Source organism: Phaenicophaeus curvirostris, chromosome 27 (genome assembly GCF_032191515.1).
Source record: "Phaenicophaeus curvirostris isolate KB17595 chromosome 27, BPBGC_Pcur_1.0, whole genome shotgun sequence".
NCBI lineage: Eukaryota > Metazoa > Chordata > Aves > Cuculiformes > Cuculidae > Phaenicophaeus > Phaenicophaeus curvirostris.
In genome coordinates, this window is record NC_091418.1 from 5,321,291 (window position 1) to 5,346,230 (window position 24,940).

The 24,940-nt window shown below is 48.2% G+C and overlaps 1 protein-coding gene across 1 annotated transcript in view; it reads right to left on the bottom strand.

The window, feature by feature from the left end:
* Positions 1 to 24,940, bottom strand: part of LOC138731655 (tetraspanin-15-like) — a 54,067-nt gene that overhangs the window by 2,831 nt on the left and 26,296 nt on the right. Inside the window, exons 4-7 of the mRNA XM_069877739.1 lie at positions 22,576 to 22,671; positions 16,861 to 16,974; positions 12,681 to 12,734; positions 10,967 to 11,083 (exon numbers count right to left, since the gene is read on the bottom strand). Coding sequence (XP_069733840.1) covers positions 10,967 to 11,083; positions 12,681 to 12,734; positions 16,861 to 16,974; positions 22,576 to 22,671 — 381 coding nt within the window. The remainder of the gene's footprint in view (positions 1 to 10,966; positions 11,084 to 12,680; positions 12,735 to 16,860; positions 16,975 to 22,575; positions 22,672 to 24,940) is intronic.

The following is a 24,940-nucleotide window of genomic DNA, read 5'->3' on the forward strand; positions in this document are numbered from 1 at the left end:
ACCACTGATACAATTAAAGGACCAAGCAAGTAAAAACCCTCTGAAATGACAATTTTTAAGGAAGGCACATCATTTTTTCCACCCTAAACCAAATGGTAATTCAGAAAAGATTTGTGTTTACAATAACTCGATTGCAAATGGATCCAGTGCTGCTAAACCAGCCTAGTTGAGGGATATCATCCCTCCTGCTCCTCTCCTCCTGAAGGGAATGCAATGTCCATGGTACCTCAGAACACAGCATCCTGGTTAAACTGGGAATTTCTTGAGGGGAATAAAACTACCCCAAGTCTACTAAACCATATCATGAAGTGACAGGTCCACATGTTCTTTGAACCCCTCCAGGGATGGAGACTCCACCACACCCCTGGGAAGCCTGGTCCAGGGCTTCACCACCCTTTCAGGAAAGAAATTTTCCCTAATACCCAATCCAAACCTCCCCTGGTTCAACTTGAGGTCATTTCCTCCCATCCTATTGCCTGTCACTTGGGAGAAGACCAACACCTACCTCACCACAACCTCCTTTCCAAGAGCATCAGAGAGTGATGAGGTCTCCCCTCAGCCTCCTCTTCTCCAGGCTAAACAGCCCCAGGTCCCTCAGCTGCTCCTCATAAAACCTGTTCTCCAGACTCTTGGATACTTTAACACGACTAATGGTTATTACTCCTTTTCCAGCTCTTAGAAAGTTAAATATATGCAAGTATTTGAGCTATGCTCTAATTTCTGTGGTTCCGGTGAAGCATAGAGCCTTCAGCTACAGAGTCCAGAGGAGGTCACGAAGATCATCTGAGAGCTGAAGCACGTCCTGTAGGAGGACAGGCTGAGAGAGTTGGGGTTGTTCAGCCTGGAGAAGAGAAGGCTCCAGGGAGACCTTAGAGCAGCTTCCAGTACGGAAAGGGGCTGCAGGAAAGCTGGGGACGGGGTCTTGATCAAGGAGGGCAGGGATAGGATGAGGGGGAGCAGTTTTGAGCTGCAAGAGGGGAGATTGAGATGAGATCTTAGAAAGAAATGTTTTGCTGTGAGGGTGGGGAGGCCCTGGCCCAGGTTGCCCAGAGCAGGGGTGGTTGCCCCATCCCTGGAGGGGTTCAAGGCCAGGTTGGATGGGGCTTGGAGCCCCTGATCCAGTGGGAGGTGTCCCTGCCCATGGTGGGGGTGGGATTGGATGGGCTTTGAGGTCCCTTCCAACTCAACCCATTCTGTAATTTCCATCTCCCGTGTAGGTGCCATAAGATTTATTAAGAGGCTCTTCACTGCTCAGCTCCGTCCTTGCCAAGCCCCAGCATTGCTCACTGTCCTGTAGGGACTCCATTTGTGTGCAATCAGCAGCTCAGTTTGGGGTGGAAAAGCTGCATTTTGGGCCCTTGCAGAGCAATCAGAAGGAGCTCAGCTCCTCCAGTCGCATCTTGCTGGGCAATCAAACACGCGAGTCCTCAATCAGCAGCCTGCGTTCCTCAGCCTTCGCTCTGCTCTGAGTTAGGAACCGACTTCCACTCCAGCTCGCCTCTAAATATCCTCATTCACTTAATGAAAACAGAAAAAGCTGTCAGGAATATAGATGCGTTCAATATCTCTGGCACCAAGGGCACCATGTTTTCCAGAAGTAAAGAGACTTCTAACGCCAGCGCTGATTTTATTGCGCTGCAGGATGAGGGAAGGCATTATTGCAGAGAAGCACATTAGCAAAATGGATCAAGTAGGAGGCTCAAAAAATTAAAAAAGCTACTTTTCTCCCCGACTTCCCCTGCCTGGGATGGCAATCACCGCTGAGCGCCGGGGAGCACTGCTTGGGAGTCACTGCTCACAGGTCATTTAGAGTTAGAAAATTGCTTGTTCTTCCCAGCTGGCGTTCAGCAAAGTACAGCAACAACCACAGCCCCGGGAGTCTCCAGTCTGCTGTGGTCTCAGTTTCCATAGGATCATGGAACGGTTTGGGTTGGAAAAGACCTTAAAGCCCATCCAGATCCAACCCCCCCGCCATGGGCAGGGACACCCCCCACTGGATCAGGGTGCTCAAGGCTCCATCCAACCTGGGTTTTTTTTCTGAGGTATTTAAATGCACGGCATTTGCATGGTGCAAGATCATTGAGTGGCTGCTCTCTTCTATCAGGCGAGAGTAGTTGCGTGCATAAAATAAACCCAAAGACCTTTGCATATTGAGGGAAACAATAAACACACAGACCCCCATATATATATATATGAATTTGTATCTACTCCACTCTCATGAGACCTCACCTGGAGCCCTGTGTCCGGTTCTAGAATCCTCAACAGAAGAAGGAGATGGAGCTGTTGAAATGGGTCCAGAGGAGGCTACGGAGATGATCTGAGAGCTGGAGCACCTCCCATAGGATGACGGGCTGAGAGTTGCTCAGCCTGGAGAAGAGAAGGCTCCAGGGAGACCTTAGAGCAGCTTCCAGTGCTGAAAGGGGCTCCAGGAAAGCTGGGAAGGGGCCTTTTACAAGGGCATGGAGTGACGGGATGAGAGGAATGTCTTCAAATTGGAAGAGGAAGATTTAGATTAGACATTAGGAAGAAATTCTTCACAATGAAGGTGGGGGGGCCCTGGCCCAGGTTGTCCAGAGCAGGGGTGGCTGCCCCATCCCTGGAGGGGTTCAAGGCCAGGTTGGATGAGGCTTGGAGCAACTGCATCCAGTGGGAGGTGTCCCTGCTCATGGCAGGGGTGGAACTAGGTGATCTTTAATGTCCCTTCCAACCCAAATCATTCCATGATTCTACGATTCTATGAGAACATCATTTTTCATTTGGCGACACCCAAAGCCAGGGATCCCCTGCAATGACAGCTATGGAAAAAACGCCCCAGCGACAACATTATTTGAGAACCCCTGCCTTGCTTCTCCATCCAGACACCCAACCCGAGGTGTGCAAGGGCTTGCACAGGGTATCCTTCCTGCATCCTTCCCTCAACACAGGTTTTCCTCCCTGCTCATGTCCCACTCTGCTCCCCAGCCATGAGTCAAGAAAGGAACGTCTGCCAAACGTCTGCATCACTATGAGAAACAATGATAATCACAAGGGCCATGCTGATACCCAGATTATTATATTTTAATCCACTAAACACCCAATGTTGCACCAGGAAGGAGATATCCTATTGCATTTTTTATGGAAGAAAAAGTGAAATATCTGAATGCACAATAAACCAGACCAGGGGGCAGATGTCTGGTGCCATTCCCCACCTCTCCAGCTCCTCCCAGTGGCCTCGAGCTGATCCAAAGTGCAATTTTTACTAAAGACCAACTGCATCCAGTTTTGGATGGGTTTAAAGAACACTGTGTCTTCATTTTTAACCAGCCAATGGGTGAGCAGGGTGGCTGCTGTCAGTCAGGGCCACCCATAAATCCTCCCATCCCACCCATCCCAGCTGCATGGGGACATTTATTTTCATCAGAGAGAGAGAGGGGAAAAAAAAATGCTCCAAATCCAAAGTACAAATGCTCAGGGATTTTGTTGGACTCCCAGGGGCTGCACAATGCCTGGGAGCCACCTGGGAGATGGGGGAATAAAATCCATTCACCAGCTGGAGCTTTTCCAATCGTCCCATGCTGCTTAATCAACCCCCTCGGTTCTATTCCTGCTGTCCCTGTGGATCCTTGGGAGAGGAACCTCCCTGCCCCAGCCAAACCTCTTGGGGACACGCAGCCAGGCAAGGGCAGCCTGATTGTTTTTCTGTTGCAAGGCCCAATTATAAATGCTCATTTAATCCCAGAAGTTTTCCGTGGGTGTCTGTAGGTCCCTGCTAATGGAAGACCCTCGAGTTTTCTTTATGCAAACAAGCAAAAGCTCAAACAGTAAATTAAAAACCCCACTATTTTGTTCCTGAACTTGCAATTATCTCTAGCCAGCTCAGAACAGTGATGCTAATTATGCCTGGGTGCTGTAGGGTGATTAAGCTACTGGTGTTGCCTTGCCTGGCTGTGCAAGGACCTCGTTCTCTGCTCTTCCCACCTCATCACTCCAGAAATTCAACAGTTCTTGCCCCTGTACAGCAAACATCTCACTTCATCCACTGCTATTGCTGCAAGGCAAGAAGAATCGTCTCTATATGACAAGAGGTATCCAGAAGAGATTGGAAATACATGCTCCAGTGCTTTCAGCCCTTGTTCTCCACCCTTTCTTTTGTGGTGGTAATGAAACAATCCTGGTTCTCCAGCGCAATCCATCTCAGATAAATCCTAATATTGCACTTGTTAGGATCAACGCTTCTCTCTCCTTCACAGCCTACAGCCTTGGAGCTGGCAGCAGCCAATAAAGACATTTTTAAACAAGAAAGCATTGGTCCCAGTCACCAATTTGTTATCGACATCACAGGACAAAACTATATTAATATGGAAGTCCTAGGGTGAAAGAATCATTAACGTTGGAAAAGACTCCTAAGCTCATCCAGTCCAACCATCAGCCCAACACCACCTGAACCATGTCCCATAGTGCCACGTATGCACATTTTTTTAACATCTCCAGGGAAGGAGACTCCACCTCCACCCTGGGCAGCCTGGTCCAGTGCTTCACCGCTTTGTCAGTAAAGAAATGTCTCTTAATATCCCATTTGAACCTCCCCTGGTGCAACTTGAGGCCATTTTCTCTCCTCCCATCCCTTGTCACTTGAGAACGGAGCCCACCTCGCTGCAACCTCCTTTCTAGGACCTGCAGAGACCGATGAGGTCTCCCCTCAGCCTCCTCTTCTTCAGGCTAAACAGCCCCAGATCCCTCAGCTGCTCCTCATGAGACTTGTCCTACAGACCCCTGGGTACTTTAACACAACTAATGGTTATTCCTACTCTTCCAGCACTAGAAGAAATTAAAGATACGGGTGTTTTTGAGGCTACGCTCTCATTTCTGTGGTTCTGGTGCAGCGTAGAGCTTTCTGCTGGACATAAGCCATGTAGTTCTGTCTCCCACATAGGTGCCATGGAGTTTACTAAGAGGTTCTTTGGTGCTCAGTTCCTTGCCAAGCCCCAGTTTGCTCGCTGTCCCATAGCGGCTCCACCTTCATGCGGTCAGTGGCTCAGTTGGGGGTGGAAAGGTTGTGGTTTGGGTCTTTGCAGAGCACTCAGAAGGAGCTCAGCTCCTCCAGTCGCATCTTGCTGGGCAATCACACATGCAAGGCTCGATTTGCCTTAACAAGGGTGAAAATCAAGGATGGAAAATAGTAACGAAATGATTCTCAAGAGCCCTTGCAGAGTGACAGCATGATTAACGGTATTGCGCTGCATTGTGATCCTGACAAAATGAACCCTGACCATGGAAAAATGAATCCAGCAGCCCAGCAAGGATCTTCTGCAAGCAAAGCTTTCTGCAAGAAAACTCCTTTCCATGCAAACATCACTGGCTGCTGAGCACATGGGTGCCTGGCTCCAGAGGTCCTTGCCCATTTGGGTGGCTATAAAACTGGTTCATGCTAAACAGAAGAGTTGAATAATTTCAAGCTTTCCCAGAGCTCATCAAGTAAAAGGCAAGCATTTAACTTGTATTGGCTTTTCCTTCCATAAATTGATATTTATAGACCAGCCTCTCCTAGAGGTCATGGACTGCAGATGGAAAAATCCCTTTTATTCCCTTCCTACTGCATTAAGTGCGTGTCAGCCACTTGAGAATCTACTGCCTTCCATCCCCTGGAGCAACCAAGATATTAAAAAGCAAACAAAATACAAATTAATCTTGCAAAGAGAACTTTGGCAATACAAACCCCTAGACACAGGGAAATATTTAACATTACTGTCACCAAGAGATGAAGATGCCAACCTGCAAAACCATATCATTGTGGAATGGTTTGGGCTGGAAAGGACTTTAAAGCTCATCCAGTTCCACCCCTGCCATGGGCAGGGACACCTCCTGCTGGATCAGGGGCTCCAAGCCCCATCCAACCTGGCCTTGAACCCCTCCAGGGATGGGGCAGCCACCACTGCTCTGGGAAACCTGGGCCAGGGGCTCCCCACCTTCAAAACACCCATTGCAAGTGTAATGCTGCATTTTTGAGGACTGAGATAGTTGATTTATACTCTTAGGAGGGAGCATCTACCTCTCCATTGATGCCTTATTGCTCTGTAGCTTCTCCCAGTGTAGAGCTTTGGAGACTCATGAAAGAGCAAAACAAAGCGGAGGTAGCGACAATTTACTGCGAGTCAGCTGTGCCGCAGAGTCGATAAATATTAACTCTTGGCAGTCAACTTTCAGAGATTACGTTATTTTTTATTGGACTTGTGCCACCTTCTTCTTTAGGATGGAGAAAACCAGATTGAAGAGCTTTTTTATGCACTTGTTTCTACTTGATTACACTGGCTATGTTTTCACCTTACTAAGGAGGATGAAATACCACTGGAAGTCATCTCCTGAAAAGACACAGGAATGGAAAAGTTGGAGATGCTTTTCTTGAAGTGCATATAAAAGCTGCTGAAAGAGCTCCAGGGCATGGGAAAGGCAAAAGAGCAATGCATAAGATTATTTGGCTTATTTTGACTGCAAATGCATTTTATGGAATCATAGAATAATTTGGGATGGAAGGGTCCTCAAAGTCCATCAAGTCCCACCCCCTGCCACGGGCAGGGACACCTCCCACTGGCTCAGGGGCTCCAAGACCCATACAACCTGGCCTTGAACCCCTCCAGGGATGGGGTAACCTGTTCCAGGGCCTCCCCACCCTCACAGCAAAACATTTCTCCCTAAGATCTCTTCTCAATCTCCCCTCTTTCATCTCAAAACTGTTCCCCTCATCCTATCCCTGCCCTCCCCAATCAAGAGCCCCTCCCCAGCTTTCCTGGAAGCCCTGCTATAACCTCCTTGGATAATCTCGTTGGAGGCAGGGATGCAGCCAGTATAAAATAAATTGATGTGCTTTGCCACGCTTGCTGAAAGGTCTGCGGTTGTTCCATAATTAAACACAACCAGTACAAGGCCACAACGTGAATTTGCCATTGACTGCCAGCAACTAAATTAAAACGTTTTCTTGAGAGTGTTCTGAAACACACCACAGTTTGGCCTCGGTCTGCACCTTGGCTGAGAAGAAGGGTGAGAATTGTTACCAGAGAGTGAAACACAAAAAACCAGACTTAAAGGTACTCAGCAAAGGCAGAAAATTAATTAAGTTGCTGCATTTATGCTTCACTCTGAAGGGAGACAAACGAACACGAACACTTCCCTCCTCCTCAAACAGGGTTTTGTTTCCCATATTTTGATGGCTTAATTAAAAAATGCAGACACAGGAATGATTTAAGAGCTATCAGAAAACCACAAACTCCCCCTGTCTTGTACAAGCCAGGAGAGGGGCTGGATTTTTCCCTGCCTCTTCATCCCTTCAATCAGTTCAAAACCCAACAGGACCCAGAAGTTTGACAGCTTTGCCTGAGGGCAATTAGAGAGACACCCACACGTGTGAGAAAACAGATCCAAGCAGCCCACCCTCTGCCCTCGGCCTCCTGCTCAGGTACTTGGGGAAGAGCAGAGAAAATAAAAATTCGATAACCTCTCAGATAATGGAGAGCCAAAATTGGATGTTTTCCCACATTTGAGCACGATGATAGAACCTTAGAATGGTTTGGGCTGGAAATTACTTTAAAGATCATCCAGTTCCACCCCTGCCATGGGCAGGGACACCTCCCACTGGATCAGGGGCTCCAAGCCCCATCCAAGCTGGCCTTGAACCCCTCCAGGGATGGGGCAGCCACCACTGCTCTGGGCAACCTGGGCCAGGGCCTCCCCACCCTCACAGCAAAACATTTCTGCCTAAGATCTCATCTCAATCTCCCCTCTTGCAGCTCAAAACTGCTCCACCTCATCCTATCCCTGCCCTCCTTGATCAAGACCCCCTCCCCAGCTTTCCTGCTGCCCCTTTCCATACTGGAAGCTGCTCTAAGGTCTCCCTGGAGCCTTCTCTTCTCCAGGCTGAACAACCCCAGCTCTCTCAGCCTGTCCTCCTGCGGGAGGTGCTTGTGCCCTCAGATCATCTTCATGACCCACTCCCTATGGACGTTCCAAAGCTGTTCTTGGGTCCTTCTTTCTGCAGAACAAGAGTCAGGGGCTCACCCCAAATACAAACACAAATCCCGGGCACTCAGATGATGAAAGGCAGCAAAGCTTACGTCCCTTGAGCTGCTCGTCATCACGGACAAGACTGAGGTTTAATCCTAAGTAAAAGCAACACTGAAGAAAACTGGGCAAAATCCAAAGCTGGACTTGGAACAGGGATCATGGTCCCAATCCATTCCCAGCATCCTTCAAGGTGTTTTGCAGCTCTGTAGGGAGGCATATGTCACGTGCGAGACATGACAAGTACCCCAGGGCCCAAGATGGGACAGGCCAATACATGCTCAGGTGGCCAAGAAGGTGAACAGCACCTGGCTCAGATCAGCCATGGGGTGGCCAGAGGTAGGGAAGGGATCATCCCCCTGGACGTGGCACTGACAAGGCTGCATCTCAAATCTTGGGTTCAGTTTTGGGCCCCTCACTCCAAGAAGGACATTGAAGGGATGGAGCGTGTCGAGAGGAGGGAACAGAGCTGGAAAAAGGTCTGGAGAACAACCTTTATGAGAAGCACCTGAGGGACCTGGGGGTCATTTATTCTGGAGAAGAGGAGGCCAAGGAGAGACCTCATCACTCTCTGCAGCTCCTGAAAAGGAGGTTGTGGTGAGGTGGGTGCTGGGCTCTGCTCCCAAGCAACAAGGGATGGGATGAAAGGGAATGGCCTCCCCAAGGTTTTAGAGTGGATACTAGGAAAAAATGATTTGCTGACAAAGTGATGAAGCCCTGGACAAGGCTGCCCAGGTCAGTGTTGGAGTCTCCATCCCTGCAAGGGTTCAAAACTCATGTGGCCATATCATTTTGGGATACGGTTTAGCAGGTGTGGTTGTGATGCTGGTTGGACTGGATGAGCTTAGAGGTCTTTTCAAACCTTAATGATTCAATGATTCTATGATTTACTCTTCCCAAGCTACCGTCATCTCTCCACAACAAGAGTGCCAGCACCTTCCCTCTTGGATCAGCAATTCAAGGACATTATCCTGCTAGGGATGAAGCTATTTCTGGGTTGACAGCTCTTGGCAACACTGATACCCATTTATAACTTAATTCCCTCCAAAACTTGACAGAATCAAATCCGATTTATATTTAAAACCTGGAAATTGTGAGCAGATGGAAGAACAGCATTCTTAAACTGAAGAGCATTTAATGGCACACCAGAAAACTCAAAACGCTTGCTCAAAAGCACTTGATATTCATCAAGGCTCAGCAATCCCCATTGCCATCTCTGGTTTTTCTCCCCATCATTCCCAGTTAAGAGCATCATGTTGGCAGGTTAATGGGTAACGCAACAGGCTGTTCCTGTAATGGGCTCTTGACATCCTGCAAGGCAGATGGAAGCGGTCCCCTCTATTACAGCACTTTGTTACCCTATTTCTGTGCCTGTGACATTTCCTGGTGTTAGCACAGCAGAAGTCCATCGTTCACTGGCGTGCTTTAGAGAAAGCACTTTAGAAATCTGGAGCATCACAGCTAGGATTGGGCACAAACTGCTGCCCCATCTCGGTCTTTCATTTGGATGATCCGAGAGCTCAAGAGGAAAATGTAGGCTTTGGCAAATTAGCACAACGCATCACAACAGCTTCTGCTTTACTCAAATCCTGTTCTACCCTTCACGGCAAGCAGAAACATGTAAGAAAAGAAATAATTTCATAGAATCATAGAAGCATGGATGGTTTGGGCTGGAAGGGACTTTAAAGATCATCCAGTTCCACCCCTGCCATGGGCAGGGACATCTCCCACTGGATCAGGGGCTCCAAGCCCCATCCAACCTGGCCTGGAACCCCTCCAGGGATGGGGCAGCCACCCCTGCTCTGGGCAACCTGGGCCAGGGCGTCCCCACCAGCATCATGAAGACGTTCCTTCTAAGATCTCATTTCCATCTCCTCTCTTGCAGCTCAAAACCGTTTCCCTCATCCTGTCCCTGCTCTCCTTGATCAAGAGCCCCTCTCCACTTTCCTGCAGCCCCTTTCCATATTGGAAGCTGCTCTAAGGTCTCCCTGGAGCCTTCTCTTCTCCAGGGTAAACAACACCAACTCTCTCAGCCTGTCCTCTTATGGGAGGTGCTCCAGCCCTCAGATCATCTCTATGGCCTCCTCTGGACTCACTCCAAAAACTCCATCTCCTTCCTGAGCTGAGGACTCCAACACTGGATGCAGGGCTCCAGGTGGGGTCTCACCAGAGTGGAGCAGAAGGGCAGAACCCCTTCCCTCGCCCTCTAGTCCGGCTGCGTTGGATGCAACCCAAGATATTGGCTTTCTGGGCTGATAAAACCCCATATTTGGAAAACATCACCAAGTACCTCCAGCAGCACACCAATAAGATACACAAGAAGCTTTCTTTTGCAAGCCTCCAAAGGAATAATAATCAAGAAAAAAAAAAAAAAGCAAATGACCAAATCAACCCTAAATCATGAAAATTATGACAACAATAATTCTGGAGAGAGCTAAGAAGGACATTCACCTCCTTGCTGGCACCGTGCCAACAGTGCTGCAAAACTGCAACACAAAATTTCTCTCCTTATCAAGCATCAGTGATGAAGAACTTAATTACCTGCACTGGAAAATTGCTTGGATGTTCAGGCATTATTAATGGGAAATGGACTTCAAGAGGCAGGGCAAATCCTGCTGAATTTATGATTATGAATTTTTTTGGTTAATGTTTCTGCTCTATTTGAAAGGAGGTGTAAAAGCAAATGTTTCGCTGTGCTAACCCATGCACACCTTGCTTTTAGCTGCTATTACTTGATCAATAATTACATTTCCAGAGTGCACTATGAGACAACCAGCAGCACAGTCATAAACTCTTCATCTTGTGAAGGATGCTCTAAAAAACAGTGTGGCATTTCCCACAGACGATGTAAATGGAGAGGAAAAAATAACTAGAAGTGAATTATTTTCTGTCTCAAGCACAGTGAAAGAGGACACTGAGCGGATCCACCACATACCTGTGGAAGCAGCAGGGAACAAACGATGCCAAAAGTGGCCTCGAAGTTGTCTTTGAGCCAGAGACCAACAGCGTGGATGCAGCCTCGCACGTGGATGGTGTTGAGCAGCTCTAGGCGCTGGAACCAGAGCAGAGAGAATCATAGAGTCACTAGGTTGGAAAGGACCCACTGGATCATCGAGTCCAACCATTCCCATCAATCACTAACCCATGTCCCTCAGCGCCTCATCCACCCGTCCCTTAAACCCCTCCAGGGAAGGTGACTCAACCCCCTCCCTGGGCAGCCTCTGACAGGGACCAATGACCCTTCCTGTGAAATATTTTTTCCTAATGTCCAGCTTAAACCTCCCCTGGTGGAGCTTGAGGCCATTCCCTCTCGTCCTGTCCCCTGTCCCTTGGGAGAAGAGCCCAGCTCCCTCCTCTCCACAACCTTCTTCCAGGGAGTTGGAGAGAGCAATGAGGTCTCCCCTCAGCCTCCTCCTCATCAGCATCACAGTTTTCAATGAGGTGTTGAGTTTGGGGGCACATGTTAGCTCTTGTGTTTGCTCCTTCTTGCAAGCCAAAGGAGAAGTGTTACATGAGAAGTGTTTGGGAATTAATTTCTTGGATTGGACCTTTCCCTGGGTTTCCTTGCCAAAATCCTGTCCCTAGGAGCTACGGACCATATGCATGGAGATACCGCAGCTCTCTGCTGCGATACAGCCCCAGCACCACCCCAAGGGCCTGAAAATTAGCATCTCTCCTACCACCAAGCCTCAAAAGGCTTGCAATGCTCCAGGCTTGGGGAAGAGCGGCTGGAAAGCTGCCCAGCAGAAAACGACCTAGAGGTGTTGATCAACAGTGGCTGAACATGAGCCAGTAGAGGCCCAGGTGGCCAAGAAGGCCAATGCCATCTTGGCTCGGATCAGACACGGCGTAACCAGCAGGAGTGGGGAAGGGATCATCCCCCTGGACTTGGCACTGATGAGGCTGCAGCTCGAATCCTGGGTTCAGTTTTGGGCCCCTCTCTCCAAGAAGGACATTGAGGGGCTGCAGTGCGTCTGGAGAAGGGAACGGAGCTGGGGAAGGGGCTGGAGAACAGGGGTTGTGGGAGAGGCTGAGGGACCTGGGGCTGTTCAGCCTGGAGAGGAGGAGGCTGAGGGGAGACCTCATCGCTCTCCACAGCTCCTGGAGAGGAGGTTGTGGTGAGGTGGGTGCTGGGTTCTGCTCCCAAGTAACCAGGGATGGGACAAGAGGGAATGGCCTCAAGTTGTGCCAAGGGAGATTCTTTACTGAAAAAGCGGTGAAGCACTGGAGCAGCTGCCCAGGGCTGATTCACCATCCCTGGAGTGGTTCAAAAACCACGTAGACGTGTCATTTCAAGACATGGTTCAACCAGCACGGTGAGGTTCGTCTGATGACTGGTCTGGATGATCTTTGAGGTCTTTTCCAACACTAACAATCCTATGATTCTATGAAAACACAACTCAGAACCAACATTTCCTGGGACTGATCCGGGAGAGAGCTCGTCGCTCTCAGAAAGGCCATGCCAAAGCTTGCAGGGACTACCCACACATGTAATGAGTCTCCCATGCTCTGCAAGCCTGAGAAACACTCTGGGATGTGAAGATAAAGCAATAGAAATTAATTTCTGTACAGCAAAAACTGCTTCAGTTTAGGGAGGTAGGGGAAGGAGGAAAAAACCCTGCACACAGGAAGGAAAACACCAACGTTACCTCTTTCTCAAGCGTCCTGTACCCACACAGGGTGTTAATGACTTCTCCAGGGACCTGCAAATAGAGAATTAGGGAACAGACATAGCTCGGAGGCAGCCAAAGGGGAAATACAAGAAATAAGAATAAAAAAAATAAGAAATAGAAGAGCTTGCCCAGTCGCAGCGACTGTTCAGCACAGCACAAGGCAAGCAGCCACCTCACCACAACCTCCTTTCAGGAAGTTGTAGACAGTGATGAGGTCTCTCCTCAGCCTTCTTTTCTCCAGGTTAAACAGCACAGCACAAGGTCCCTCAGCTGCCTCTCATAACCCCTCTTCTCCAGCCCCTTCCCCAGCTGCCTCTCATAACCCCTGTTCTCCAGCCCCTTCCCCAGCTCCATTCTCTTCTCCGGACGTGCTCCAGCCCCACAATGTTCTTCTTGGAGGGAGGAGCCAAGAACTGAACCCAGAATTCAAGGTGCAGCCTCACTAGGACCGAGTCCAGGGGGATGGTCCCTTCCCTGCTCCAGCTTGGCCATCCCATGGCTGATCAAAGCCAGGAGCTGTTGGCCTTCTTGGCCACCTGGGCCCCTGCTGGCTCATGTTCAGCTACTCTTGGCCAACATGGAGCAGCTCCAGCACATCCTGAGCTATTTGGGTACTTTGCACCTCTCAGGACCAATCTTCTGACAGGGTTTCTGGGGCTTGTTTCATAGATCAAACAGCAGCTTCCACCACACTGTGTGTTCTGAAGGGTCCTTGTGCCCATAAAATAATAACGTGCTGGAATTATTACTCTTTCAGAAAGATGGCTTTGACAGCCAGTAACAGCTCCTGGACAGCAAAACAAAAACATCTCTCATGCTTCGGAGGCACAGAGATGAAAGAGAGAAATGTGCACATTGAGGTGTAAATTATGCTTTCCTGCAAGAGGCAGCATAAAAGAAATGTGCACCTCTGGACAGACTCCAGTGATAAAGCAACATCTTGCTACTGCTGTAATTGGCAGGGAAATTATTCCAGTGCTGCCTTACCCAGAGCTCCCATACCCACCACATCCCTCACAGGGCTATCAAAAATCCCATCTCCCACCCCTTCAAGTCACTATTTACAACCTGGGCATAATCAGGCAGACTAATTAGTCCCTGTGCTTATGAAAGACTTGCAGGGAAACCTGGAGATCAGCAGCAAAGCACCTGTCAGGGTGGATGAATGAGACCTCAGCCAGGGCTGGGACCCTGGAACAGGAAGCCTTCAGCATCTGAGGAAATTGAAATGCTCTTAAGGTAAATGCAGTCGGCTACACTGCTATAAAGGAACCTGCACATGACCACGGAGCCTTCTATTTGGTTTATATCTGAAAAAATAAAACTATCTGCTTGATTATGCAATCTTGGAATGGTTTGGGTTGGAAAGGACCTCAAAGCCCATCCAGTTCCACCTCCTGCCATGGGCAGGGACACCTCCCACTGGATCAGGGGCTCCAAGCCCCATCCAACCTGGCCTTGAACCCCTCCAGGGATGGGGCAGCCACCTCTGCTCTGGGAAACCTGGGCCAGGGCCTCCTCAACCTCACAGCAAAACATTTCTTCCCAAGATCTCATCTCAACCTCCCCTCTTGCAGCTGAAAACATGTTCCCCTTATCCTGTCCCTGTCCTCCCTGATCAAGAGCCCCTTTCCAGCTTTCCTGCAGCCCCTTTCCATACTGGAAGCTGCTCTAAAGTCTCCTCAGAGCCTTCTCTCTCTTCTCCAGACTGAACAACCCCAGCTCTCCCAGCCTGTCCTCATACAGGAGGCGCTCCAGCCCTCTCTGTGACCTCCTCTGGACGTGCTCCAAAATCTCCAGGTCTTTCCTGTGCTGAGGACTCTGGAAAAAATCATCTGTGATTTTTTATGTTTCTGAGACTGCTGGCTGCGCTGAGGTCTTTTGTTTGCCCAAGTGTCAGCCGAAACCACGGGGATGTAAAAATACTGAAAAATGCACTTGTCTTTCTCTGGCACATCCTCTCTCATAACACAAAAGAACACCACATGAATTTCTAATTACATCTTCAGGAGCTTTATGGTTCTTAATCAACACCCTGATTAGAGATGACAATTATTATTGCAGCTGATTTGTATGTCAGACATCCACTGATAATTAAAACACCTCAGATTTCACTTTTTTCCATTAAAAATCTAACAAGAGTACAAGAATGAATCACATAATCACAGAATGGATTGTCTCCCTCTGCTCCGTGCTGCTGTGGCCTCACCTTGAGCACTGGGGGAGCTCTGTGCACCAGAGAATAAAAAGGATCTAAAGCTACAGGAGAGCAGCCAGAGGAGGACACAGAGTTGGTGAAGGGTTTAGAGGGAGCAGCTGAGGTCACTGGGTCTGTTCAGCCTGGAGGAGACTGAGGGGAGACCTCATTTCGCTCAGCGGCTTCGTCACAAGGGGAGGAGGAGACGCTGAGCTCTTCTCTCTGGTGACCAACGACAGGACGAGAGGCAGGAAGATGTACCAGTAGAGGGTTAGGTTGGACAGTAGGAAAAGGTTCTTCCCCCAGAAGGTGGTAGAACCCTGGGAAGCAGTCACGACGCCAAGCCTGACGATACCCCAGAAGCGTTTGGCCAACACTCTCAGCCCCACAGTGTGAATGTTGGGGTGTCCTGTGCAGGGACAAGAGTTGGACTCGATGCTCCTTGTGGGTCCCTTCCAACTCAGGATGTTCTCAGAGTCTATGAGTAAACCTCACAACCTCACTGTTAACTCCACCCAGCTTACAATTCATCAGAGCCGAGCTACCAGCAAGCCCCAAGACTTGCATTGATCTCTTTTTATTATATTTATATTTGCAAGCGCTTGGTCTCAACTAACCTCCTTGTGACTCTTTGCAAAACAATCCTGCAAACACATATTATATCACATATTAGGTTGAAAAACAGGAACTCAGTCTTCCTAAGAACTCTGTTGCATGATAGAAAGGCAATTAAATAGCCCAGTGCTTTGGCATTTATTCTATGTTAAATCTACTAAAATACAGAGTAGCCTATATATACTTTTACTTTCTTTAGCATCTCACACTGGTGCTGTATCACACCGCTCTGCAAGATGGCAATGGAGTTTAGAAGAATCATAGAACAGTTTGGGTTGGAAGGGACCTTAAACATCATCCAGTTCCACCTCCTGCCATGGGCAGGGACACCTCCCACTGGATCAGGGGCTCCAAGCCCCATCCAGCCTGGCCCTGAACCCCTCCAGGGATGGGGCAGCCACCACTGCTCTGGGCAACCTGGGCCAGGGTCTCACCACTCTGATAGTAAAGAAATTCCTCCTTATGTTCAGTCTAAATTTGCCCCTCTCCAGTTTATACCCATTGCCCCTCATCCTATCACCACAAGCCTCTGTAAACAGTCCCACCCCAGCTTTCTTGGAGCCCCTTCAGGTATTGGACTCTAATGTCTTCTCTTCTCCAGGCTGAATAACCCCAACTCTCTCAGCCTGGCCTCATATGGGAGGTGCTCCAGCCCTCTGATCATCCTTGTAGCCTCCTCTGGACCCCTTCCAAAAGCTCCATCTCCTTCTTATGTTGAGGATTCCAGAACTGGACACAGGACTCCAGATGAGGTCTCACAAGAGAAGAACAGAGGGGCAGAATCCCCTCCCTCACCCTGCTGGCCACGCTTCTCTTGATGCAGCCCAGGACATGGTTGGTTTCTGAGCTGTGAGCGCACATTGCTGACTCATGTTGAGCTTCCCCCAGCACCCCGAGTCCTTCTCCTCAGGGCTGCTCTCAATCACATCACCCCCCATCCTGTATTGAAATCGGGGATTGCCCCGACCCAGGTGTAGGACCTTGCACTTAGCATATCTTTCAGATTTAAAAAGAAAGATGTTGTCCATGTCAAAGTTCTACAGAAGTCCAGATCCCACCTGTTGGTTTACCCCTGTCCACTGCTGTGGTTACTCCATCATAGAAAGCCACTAAGTCGGTCATACAGGACTTGTCACCTCCCTGTGCTTTACCACAGCTTCTAGGAGGATCTGTTGCATGATCTTCTGCACAGAGGTGAGGCTGACAGGTGGGTAGTTCCCAGAGACATCCTATAGGGAAGAGACCCCATAGCACAGAAACACGCCACAATAACCAGCTGCAAGAGGGTATTTTGCTGAAATATTGACTGAAAGAAAAGCACTTCCCATGCCTCGCCTGCCTTACCTTCCTGACACAGCAGGTGTAGGGCACGCCGCACGCCAGCGGCCCGCTGCTGTTGCAGGAGTGGTACTGGTTAACCTCCCAGTCTCGGTATTCATCGCCACCACAGCAGGAAAACTGCAAAGAAGACGAAAAGGAGAGGATGAGCTGAGCAAACCTCGACACCTCCAGCCCGCTGACCTCCCCTCCAGCCTCGCTCTGTATCTCCATTGCTGCTTCGTGTAACCAGCACTGACAGCCTCAATTCTTTTCTGCGTTCCAGGGCCCTAAATGAGAAGTTGAAGACACTGCAAGGAAAGAAAAGGGGGTCTTTAGCCTCATTTAGCTCCATCTTAGAAGTGTGCAGCAGTTATGGTTGTGATCACGTGTAGTGGAGGAATCCTTGCTTTCAGGGTCTCAGGAAAACTCAGGCTCATTCATGCTTCACTGATTTAATTACAGGTGACTAATCCATCCTATCCCCTGGGCACGCAGGAGAGATGGTTCCTGTAGTGCCTGGAATGAAAGTATTTCTTGGTTCTTGAAGGCAGCTCAGCTGGTTGGTGCCATTCGACAAGATGCTAATAAGGCTCCATGGTTTAACAGGGATTTCTCTCCCCGTCAAGTTAAATTAGAGATCAAATGCTACAGCTACAAAGAAAAAAAGAAAAAAAGCTGCTTTTTCCTTCTGTTCGCACAATGAAGAAGAAAAAATATAATGGAAGTCATTTTCTGTTCTCCACAGAATAAAAGTGGGCTTATTATATCCAGAGTCATCCTTCGCTTGGTAAACAAGCTTGAATCTTTATGTTTTTCCTCTGGAAAGAAAAGCCTGAAGTGGGCAGGAGAGGAATGTGTGCTTAATAAAACCCAGTTTTCTCCATTTCTTGAAGCATTTCACTCGGCAAGGAGCAGATTTTGGCAGATGTTTAATGCTGAGAGCATCTGCTGGGCTCCTGCTGATGGGCTGCAGGCAATTCTGGCCAACAGGAGCAGGACAAGACAGCAGCTTCCAGCATCTTTGTGGCCTCCTCCTATGAGAGAACAGGCAGATACAGCCAGAAGCAGCCAACCCACAGATTTACAACTATTTTCTAAGTTCCTACCTTTCGTTCCCTTATTGCTTTTTATCCCTACCCTATCAGTGAGGGAGAGCAGCTTGCAAAAGTTGCCTGGGAGAAAAAGGGGAGAGAAACTCTTAAAGGGATATGGATATCAACAGCATAGAATCATGGAATGGGTTGGGTTGGAAGGGACCTCAAAGCCCATCCCCTTCCACCTCGTGCCAGGGGCAGGGACACCTCCCACTGGGTCAGGGGCTCCAAGCCCCATCCAACCTGGCCTTGAACCCCTCCAGGGATGGGGCAGCCACCACTGCTCTGGGCAACCTGGGCCAGGGCCTCCCCACCCTCACAGCAAAATATTTCTTCCCAAGATCCCATCTCAATCTCCTCTCCCATAGCTCAAAACTGTTCCCCTTCACCCTGTCCCTGCCGTCCCTGATCGTGAGCCCCTCCCCAGCTTTCCTGCAGCCCCTTTCTGTACTGGAAGCTCCTCTAAGGTCTCCTTGGAGCCTTCTCTTCTCCAGGCTGAACAACCCATCTCTCTCAGCCTGTCCTCATATGGGAGGTGCTCCAGCCCTTAGATCATCTGTTTCCTCCTCTGGATTCGCTCCAACAGCTCCATGTCAAACCTACATATTGCTACCCATTTGATATCCCCATGCTGCAAAGAAGTTGCATCAATTTGCTTTTATAACAATGCAGAAATTGGTACCAAACCCTTATAACAAGGGTTACCAGCTGCCGGAAAGCCTTGCTGGGCTGTTTTCTTCTCTGCAAATAGAGGTTTAGCCCAAACCGCTGTTTCGCCTGGATTTATTTCTCATATGCTGAGACAGACTTCAGTGTGAGTTTTATTTTCATGCAGGCTCCTGGAGCTCCAAGAAGTGTAACAAGCAGGAAAAAGCAAAGAGTGCTCACAGAAAGAGTCACAGGTTATATCTGAGGAGCTTTCTGTGTCAAAGTCTGCCCCCACCACCCACGAGATGAGGGCTCATTACTGCTAAAACCCTCACCCTGAAAGCCTGGTGAAAAGCTTGTGAAAGCTGCTTTTAATCTTCCCCAGGAAGAAAAGAGGAGGTTTGCAAGCACATCATCCTCATCCCTCCAAGCCTTACTTCAAGTCTGGAACCACTTGGCTTGGAGCAACAACTGGAGCCCCAGCAGCTGTTTGAAATTCAAATCCTGTGCTCAGCCTGGTGGTTTGAACTCTCCTCTTTCACCTCCACTCAGCAAAGCACCAAGAAGAGATAAAGCGAGGACCTGAGTGACTCGGGGCAAACCCTCCCTTTGGAGTCAGCGTGGGCTCCAGCCTCAGCATCCAGGGACCGCAGAAGGCAGGAGTTCAGCAAAAACGGATGATAAAACATATAAGTATGATTTTTTTTCAGGGCAATTTATTTCCATATCTCCTTGCTCACAGGCAGCCAGGAGGAGTAGGCGTTGAGAGGTAAAACTGCATTATTTGTGCCATCACCCTAGCAATGTAAAATATTAATGCCTGGCACTTTGGACTGTAATTATTTGTCATTTTTACTGTATGGTACTGGTTTAAGGGTGCAAAGGCAGGAGGCTCGGGTTTAAAAGTATCACTTGAGAGAGGGTTTAAGCATAATCCAAATCCTAAGGAGCACGGTGTCGTTTGGCCTGACCTAAATAAGCCATGTGCCAGTCAAGCTACGCATGGATAAGGTTTCTAACAGGGAACATGGCAAGAATTAACACCAAAATGATAATAACTTGCAAGAAAGTGATGATTCTCCCAAGTAACATGGGATAGGATGAGAGGAAATGGTCTCAGGTTGTACCAGTGGGGGATTTAGATTGGATATTAGGAATAATTTCTTTACTGAAAGAGTGATGAAGCACTGGACCAGGCTGCCCAGGGAAGAGGTGGAATCTCCATCCCTGGAGGGGTTCAAAGAATGTGCAGATGTGGCACTTTGGGACATGGTTTAGCAGGCACGGTGGGGTTAGACAGGATGAGCTGAGAGGTCTTTTCCAACCTTAATGATTCCATGATTCTATAATAGACTGCTCTGAGCTCGTGTTTTAGCAAAAAAAAAAAAAAACAACAGGTTTGGGTGCAGTCCTTCTAGAATACCTGCAAGTTTTCCTCCCCTTAAAGTGAACCAGGCTGCTCAGGTCCTGTAAAACCAATTCCTCACCTTTTAAAAGCAGTTATTCCTCTGCCTTCCTTCTCCGTAGTTCTACCCTCAGGATAAAGGAGCTCTGCATTTCAGTTGCCAGTGTTGCTGTTGCTCCTGGTTTGGAAATCATATGCTAATAGAAAAGCTCACAGCAATGAGCTACAAGATAGAATGTGCAGATGTTAAAGACTCAACAGCAATACTGCAAGCCACAACTTCTTTTAGAAGAGAAACTTTGAGATGAAGATCTCCCCCTGAAAACATTTATTTAAAAGTCAAGTGAAGAAGATGAGAAAAACATTGTAAAAATGGGGTGATATTATTATAAGACAAGTGCCTGATCCTCACTAGTTTGGATATAGAAACCTTCCCACAAATGCAGCTGCTTTCCCTGGAGATCTGTGGTCAAACCTCCCTGCCAAGGCTCACTGAGGTCCAACATGGGCTTTCCAACTGCTCATAGCAGCAGCCACTTATCCCCTGAAGAGGTCTGAATTGCAGCATCCTCTCTTAGAGCATCCTAAAAACATGAAGAAGGCTCAGATCTTTCTTGGAATCCCTTCATCTGGAAGCCTTCAGAGAGCTCCCAGTTTTATTAATGTACTCAGCTCAGCAACAATGACTCCAAGAGTCAAAGCAGGTGTTTAAGCTAAGGGAGTGGAGCATGAAGGGCACCACTCCAGCTACATCAAAGGAGTTCATAGTCTCCTTCTCTTCAAAGTGAGAGATAAGATTCACATATTTATGATGCTCCAACCCATAATGAAAGGGGAGAAATCAGGCTGAGGTGAGAACGTTCAAAGTTCATCTCAAAGCAGCTTTGCTAGCAAACCCTGGCTCTGCTCTCCAAAACCAAGTTACCAGCATCATGTCACCACGATTTCTCTTCTAGACCTCAATTTTTTGTTTTTTCCTCAATTTTTGTTTTCCATTCACCAAATGCTTCTCTCCCACAATAACACAAATAAAGGGTAATTCAATATCCTCACTCAAAAGTGAGGATGGTTTTACCAACCTGCAGGCTGGCTTGAAGACAGGGAAAGATCCTGCTAACCCCTGACAGGCTCTGAGCATTAAACGGGAGTTAGAACATCAACCACACACCCAAAAATATTCATCAGATCACAGAATGTCCCGAGTTGGAAGGGACCCACAAGGGTCATTGAGTCCAACTCCTGTCCCTGCACAGGACACCCCAACATTCACACCCTGGGGCTGAGACTGTTGGCCAAATGCTTCTGGAATATTGTCAGGCTCGGCACTTTCCTCATGTCCAATCTAAGTTAAAGCAGGTTATGCCAAGCCCCAGTACTGGACTGGACGTAGCTTTCACCAGTCCCAGGAGCAGCTTGATCCCAGTGCTGCCCCTGGAGAGGCTGGGGGTCTCCTCTTCTTCCAGCTACTGTGTGAAAACACCCTATCTGCAATTTTCCTATTGAGTCAAGGGCTTGGCCAGCTACTGATGACACACTGAGTAAAGAAATTTAGGTAAGGTGGCCTCTCTAAGGGTCACTGCAGCCCTGAAGCAGCTTTAGCACGTGTTATTTTATTTCTTCATCTCTCTATACATAGCCTGGTGGAGCTATCAAAAAAGCTTGCATGTGTTAAGCACCATTTTCCCCATCAAGACTGGAAAATATAAATATCTTGGTAAGGTCCACCTGGTATGGTGTGGAGCAGAAGATACTCATTGCAGGGAACACAGACCACAGAATAACTCACTGAAAACACCAGTAGGGTGAGCTTGGAGAACAGCACAACACCACATCTGCACAAAGAACAGCGCGAGCCAAGAGAGATATTCAAGGTAGATCAAGCAAGGCACCCGAGGAATGGGAGCAAGCAGCATAACCAGCAGGTAAAGGGAGGGGATTCTGCCCTTCTACTCTTCTCTTGTGAGACCTGCATGCAGCTCTGGAGCCCTTAATGCAGGAAGGACATGAATCTGTTCAAGCAGGTGCAGAGGAGTCCATGGAGATGATCCAAGGGCTGGAGCACCTCCCGTACGAGGACAGGCTGGGAGAGAAGGGTTTATTCATCCTGGAGAAGAGAAGGCTCCATGGAGATCTGAGAGAAGCTTCCAGTACTGAAAGAGGCTCCAGGAAAGCTGGGGAGAGGTTCTTGATCAGGGAAGGCAGGGATGGGACAAAGAAAAAGAGTTCTGAGCCACAAGAAGGGAGATTGAGATGAGATTTTAGGAAGAAATGTTTTGCTGTGAGGGTGGGGAGGCCCTGGCCCAGGTTGCCCAGAGCAGTGGTGGCTGCCCCATCCCTGGAGGGGTTCAAGCCCAGCTTGGACGGGGCTTGGAGCCCCTGATCCAGTGGGAGGTGTCCCTGCCCATGGCAGAGGGTGGAATTAGATGGGCTTTGAGGTCCCTTCCAAACAAAACCATTCCATGATTCAATGACTATATAATCACTAAAATTACATGAAAGAATAACACTTGTTTGATGAGGCCCAGAGTCAACTGCCCCTTGGAAAACTTCCCAACCAGCTCGCCCCTATGCTACCCCCCTCCAAAGCCAAACCTTTTCTTGTACAAAATCCAAGATGTTCTTGAAGTCAAGGTCATCATAATAGTGTCTGATGCCCTCCTGGATATTGGCATGGAAAACGGCATTCATCTGGGGACAGAAAAAAAAATCAAACCCACAGCTCACAGGTGGAAAAGGGACAGGGGAAATATTGCAAAGCATGAACATTTTTTTCATATCAAGCGTTGCCAGCTGTTACCGGAGTAAGAATTCAACCTGCACACTGGCACAAGCCTGTTTCTTGGGGCAAAATGAATTAATTTTGAGCTCTCAGGGCATCCCATAGCAGCTCTCCATTTTCTCCACATGCAAGCAGACCCACACACCTTTACCCACCCAGTTTTTCCTATTAGATTTAATTATTGAGGTGATTTCTTCCACGTCTCCCTCAAGCTCTCCAATCCCGTTAACTAACAGGGTTTTATCCACTGGCTGGGGGCGTTCTGCTGCAGCATTAGGAGGGGCTGGAGGAGGTGAAATGGGCTGTAACAGCCAACCTGGCTGGCTGCACAGTGATTTCTCCATGGGATGAGCTACACACAGGAGCAGAGACCTCATCAGAGCCATCAATCACTCCTAATCCCAACAAATCATCCAGCAACCCAATTGCGCCTTGAAAGGGGACGGTGCAGCCAGGCTGGAGCTCTACCGGCTGCTCCCTCAGCTGTGTCGCAGAGGACACTTTGACACATCAGGCATTCCATGTTTAAACACTAATTGAATTGAAAATGTCTTTTACAGAAGCCTGGGAAGCTGATTAGGGAGCTGGGAGTGGAGGCTCGAGATGTCCTGTACCGAGCTCGGCACAGGTTTGCTCTTTGAGTCCTGACAAAGCAATGAGCAGAAATATTTGTGAAGGGAAAAGGAACATTATTTCTGTGATAGAAGCAGAAGAAAAGCTGGGGGAAGAAAGCTTTGTTTTTCATAATTCACTCTGACATGAAAATTAGAGGTTGGGTAAACCAGGAATAGGGAGAGGAAAGTGAAAAGAGAAATGAAGGCATGTCAGAGCAGCAAACAAAGCCTGCCGACAGCGAGGGATCAGGCATGGGGATCGGAGAAAACCTCTAAGAAATCACTCATCTGGGAGTTGATTAAAAGTTAATTCCTGGGTTGCTCACCACTATGACCAAACACAAAGGGCAACACCCAGGTTGCACCGTGTTCTGCTTGGTTTGCCCCAGAAAGGCTCACCCCAGAATCCTGTTGCCCTCAGAAGGGAGAAGACACCAGCCTGGAGGCAGCCTCAGTAATTAAAGCTTGATTTTAAAGTAGTAGATAAATGTTGCAAGGTTAAATTATCAAGTTCTGGTTATGAGACCTTTCCACACCCTTCCCTTCAAGGATGCCAAACCTATTGTCTTCTATAATCTCCAAAAAGCCATTTGCATATCAACAAAGCCCATTAAGACATTCAGTAGCTTAGAGGCCACTAGATTTGTTCCTTGTCCCCTGCTTATTTAATATAAAATCCAATTAAATTTGGTTTTAACAAGTTTAATAAACAACTATTGTTCCTCATGCAGATTTGTGCCTCTGAACAATTTTAGGTCAAGTAGATTCATCGCTTGTCAGATCTCTCTTTTCTCTCTCCTTCATTGTTCGCTTTTTAATTAGGTTTTGATAGTGCCCGTTAAATTTAAATTAAGGGACAATCGAGCACTAATGGTTTCTACTCAATCCCAGAGTTTAATCACAAGGCTGCAATCTTCTCGCTGCAATCTTCTTGCCTGAGGGTACTGGTGGTTTCCCATCGCATCCCTGCAGTGCAGGATGGTGCTGAGCACCATCAGAGAGGCTCAAAATAGAGGATTTCATGCTGAGTTTCACAAAAATACAGCTTCTACACAGCAACATCTATTGATTTGCTATACACGAGGCCTCAGCAATCAGATTTTCCTCAGAGAAGCACATCTCTCCATCAGCACACCACATTTTTCGAGGATCAGATGGTTTTTGATAGCTCTGGAAAGCTGCTGGATAGAGTTGGCTGCAACATCCAAAAGGCAACATGCTCCCTCATTGCCTCCTTTCAGCTTTGGGGCTCACCAAGAACACAACTCCCAACCCCAACCCATCTTTGGGGCTCACCATACACGCAACTCCCAACCCCAGCTTGGTGGGTTTGAAAGCATCAGCTGTTCATGCAAAGAGGAACCAAGTTTTAGAGTCCAAAACCAGGTATTTCAGATGTTCTCCTGCCTTTTGCCAGCAGATATTGAGCCAGCAGAGATTGAGATTAACTATTTAATCGTTTGATTGATCACAAGGGTAAGATTAAATTGAAAAAGGCAGGGTTTCCTCAGCCAGAAAGGACATCTACTGGAAACACTTACCAATTTGCCAGCTCAGCTATAAC